The 2,382-nt window shown below is 61.3% G+C and overlaps 1 protein-coding gene across 1 annotated transcript in view; it reads left to right on the top strand.

Moving 5' to 3' along the window:
- Positions 1 to 2,382, top strand: part of PCSK7 (proprotein convertase subtilisin/kexin type 7) — a gene marked incomplete at its 5' end in the record, with an annotated part of 14,355 nt that overhangs the window by 8,611 nt on the left and 3,362 nt on the right. The window contains 2 exons of the mRNA XM_010078466.1: positions 207 to 374; positions 1,440 to 1,538. Coding sequence (XP_010076768.1) covers positions 207 to 374; positions 1,440 to 1,538 — 267 coding nt within the window. The remainder of the gene's footprint in view (positions 1 to 206; positions 375 to 1,439; positions 1,539 to 2,382) is intronic.

Here is a 2,382-nt window from a genome sequence, read left to right as displayed (position 1 = left end):
CCATCTCTTGTGGCCTTTGCACGGTGTGGAGGCACGCTGTCCTGTGTCCCCGGGCTTCTGCTGGCAGTGGCCCATCAGCTGCCGGTGGAGCTGGTGTGGGGAGGGCATGGCGTCGTGCCGGGACTGGGTGCTCGGTTGTACTTATCCCAGCCACCCCAGCATGGCAAACAGTGACCTGACAGGAGGCATCTCCTCTTTCTCGGCAGGTGACAACAGACTGGGATTTGCAGAAGGGCACGGGCTGCACGGAGGGCCACACGGGGACGTCAGCCGCCGCTCCTCTTGCAGCCGGGATGATCGCGCTGATGCTGCAGGTGCGGCCGTGTCTCACCTGGCGAGACGTCCAGCACATCATTGTCTTCCCCACCACCAAGGTGAGTGGCCCTCCCTCCCTCCCTTTCTCCGGGGTGCTGCAGGGATGGCTGAGGTCCTGCTGTGCACATCCTAGTTTCTGTCTGCCTGCCCCTCTATAAATCTCTCGGTTGTCTGGCTCCCAGCACAGGGATTGTGCTTTCCCCTCACCCCTTGTTCCCTCCAGGAATGTGGCTGAGGCTTTTTCCTCTGTCATGATAACAAATGGGGTATTTGCTCCCGGAATGCCTCCATCTGCCAGCGTACAGGTCTGCCAGGGGCTCACCGTGCCTCGCCCGCAGGCACCGGGAGTGTGTGTGCAGCACGGCTGGCCCAGCCAAAGGGCCGGCATGCATCTCGGCAATGCCACCCCGCAGTCCGTGCAGCGGGAAAGCAAGGAGCTCTGCCTCCAGCCTGTCTTCGGGCTCTCCAGAGCATCAGGCTCATGGAAACAGGCGTAACAGAGAGCTGGGCAGCAAGCGCAGCCCTGCCTTTCGCTCGGCCTCGACACCAGCACAGTTTCACTGCGCAGAGCAGGAGCGGGAGCTGACTGGTGCTGCCCAGTTCAGCCGAGGGACTGGGCTTCTTCCGCACCCCTCTGGGGAGCAGGAGGCCATGTCCAGCTCATGCTGTACTCGCTTTGGCACAGGGCAGCGTTTTCCACAGCTGCAAGCCAGCGCTGCTGGAGCCCTACAACCTGATAAATGATGGGACCCAGATCTGCCTTGGCCCAGCTCTTGTTGATTTAAAGGACTTGGTTCCTTCTCCCCGTGGCTTCTGCCATCCCGCAGGCTGTGCCTTGGGCAGCAGGGAGCCGGGAGCAGCTGGGATGTTTCAGAGCAGAGGCATTTGTGCCCTTTCATGCTGCTTGATTTCCTTTCTGAGGAGTGGGAAGCCTGGTTGCCCTGGAACTTGTTTCAAACAAAGGTCAACCTGTTTCTTTCTAATAAGGCCATGTGGGTTTGTGTCCCTGCTGCTGTGGGATGTTTCTGAGCCTCCTTCCCTTCGGTTCTGGTTCCCTTTGCACTGGGTTCACAGGGCTGCTTGTGTCCCCCAAGGTAACAGCAGTGCCCTGCCTTTCTTTTCAGTATGAGGATCGTCACGCCAAGTGGGACGTCAACCAGGCCGGCTTCAGCCACAGCCATCAGCACGGCTTCGGCTTTCCGAAAGCCTTTGGGGGGGGGAAGGCCGCCCATTGCCCCGGGCGTGCCCCAGGGGGCAGGTAGAGCAGCCACAGCCCCATGGTGGGGACAGATCCTGTACTGGCAGCACTGTGGGGTGACACCGTTGCTGTTGAGGGCCAGCGCTTTGGTGTCACCCTGCTGGCCCTCACTGTAAGGCTGCTTTTGTTATGAAGTCATGAGGCTTTCGCCAGTGCCGAGCCGCTGCTCTCTCAGCACTATATATAGCCATGGGCCAGAGCCTCTGCTGGTGGGAGACTCTGCTGGTGGGAGACGACAGCTCTGATTCATGGCTGGGGAGTTTCATCAGGAGCCCCAGCACCTTCCTCCCCACGCAGCGGGCTCGGGCTCCGGGGAGGGTGTAATGCCCCAAGGAAGTGGGTCGTTCTCAGCTGGCAGCTCCGGGCTCCGTGTCTTGGGGCTGCTGGGGCTGCTGAGGGTGTGGTGTGGCCAGAGCAGGCCGGGGCCTCCCCAGGTCTTCCTCCCTGTGCCTCTGGTCGCCTGGAGACCCGGGCACAGCCGTTTGGCACTCGGTCCTCACTCGTGCACAGAGCACTGCGCAGCTGTGCTGGGTCTCTGCCGGCTGCCAGCAGTGTCCCCTCTCTCACAGGGACTGTCAGGCTGTTTTCTCTTCCTGCAGGGCTTTGGGTTCTCCTAAATTTCCTGCCCTGCTGTGCCTGGGGTTAAAACACAATGGCTTCAAGTAACCCCTCAAAGCCACTTGGGTGGTAGCAGAGACAGACCCAGAGCTGATTGCTGCTCTAGCCCGCAGGCAGGCACTGTCCTTCCGCTCCTAGGCCTGCGGGCACGCAGCCCATGCATGCTCCCTGGGTTGCCGTGCCCCCGGGCA

This window comes from Pterocles gutturalis, unplaced genomic scaffold, assembly GCF_000699245.1.
Source record: "Pterocles gutturalis isolate BGI_N339 unplaced genomic scaffold, ASM69924v1 scaffold2783, whole genome shotgun sequence".
NCBI classification, from domain to species: Eukaryota; Metazoa; Chordata; class Aves; order Pterocliformes; family Pteroclidae; genus Pterocles; species Pterocles gutturalis.
The sequence above is the reverse complement of the archived record's forward strand: the minus strand, read 5'-3'. Positions and strand labels throughout refer to the sequence as shown.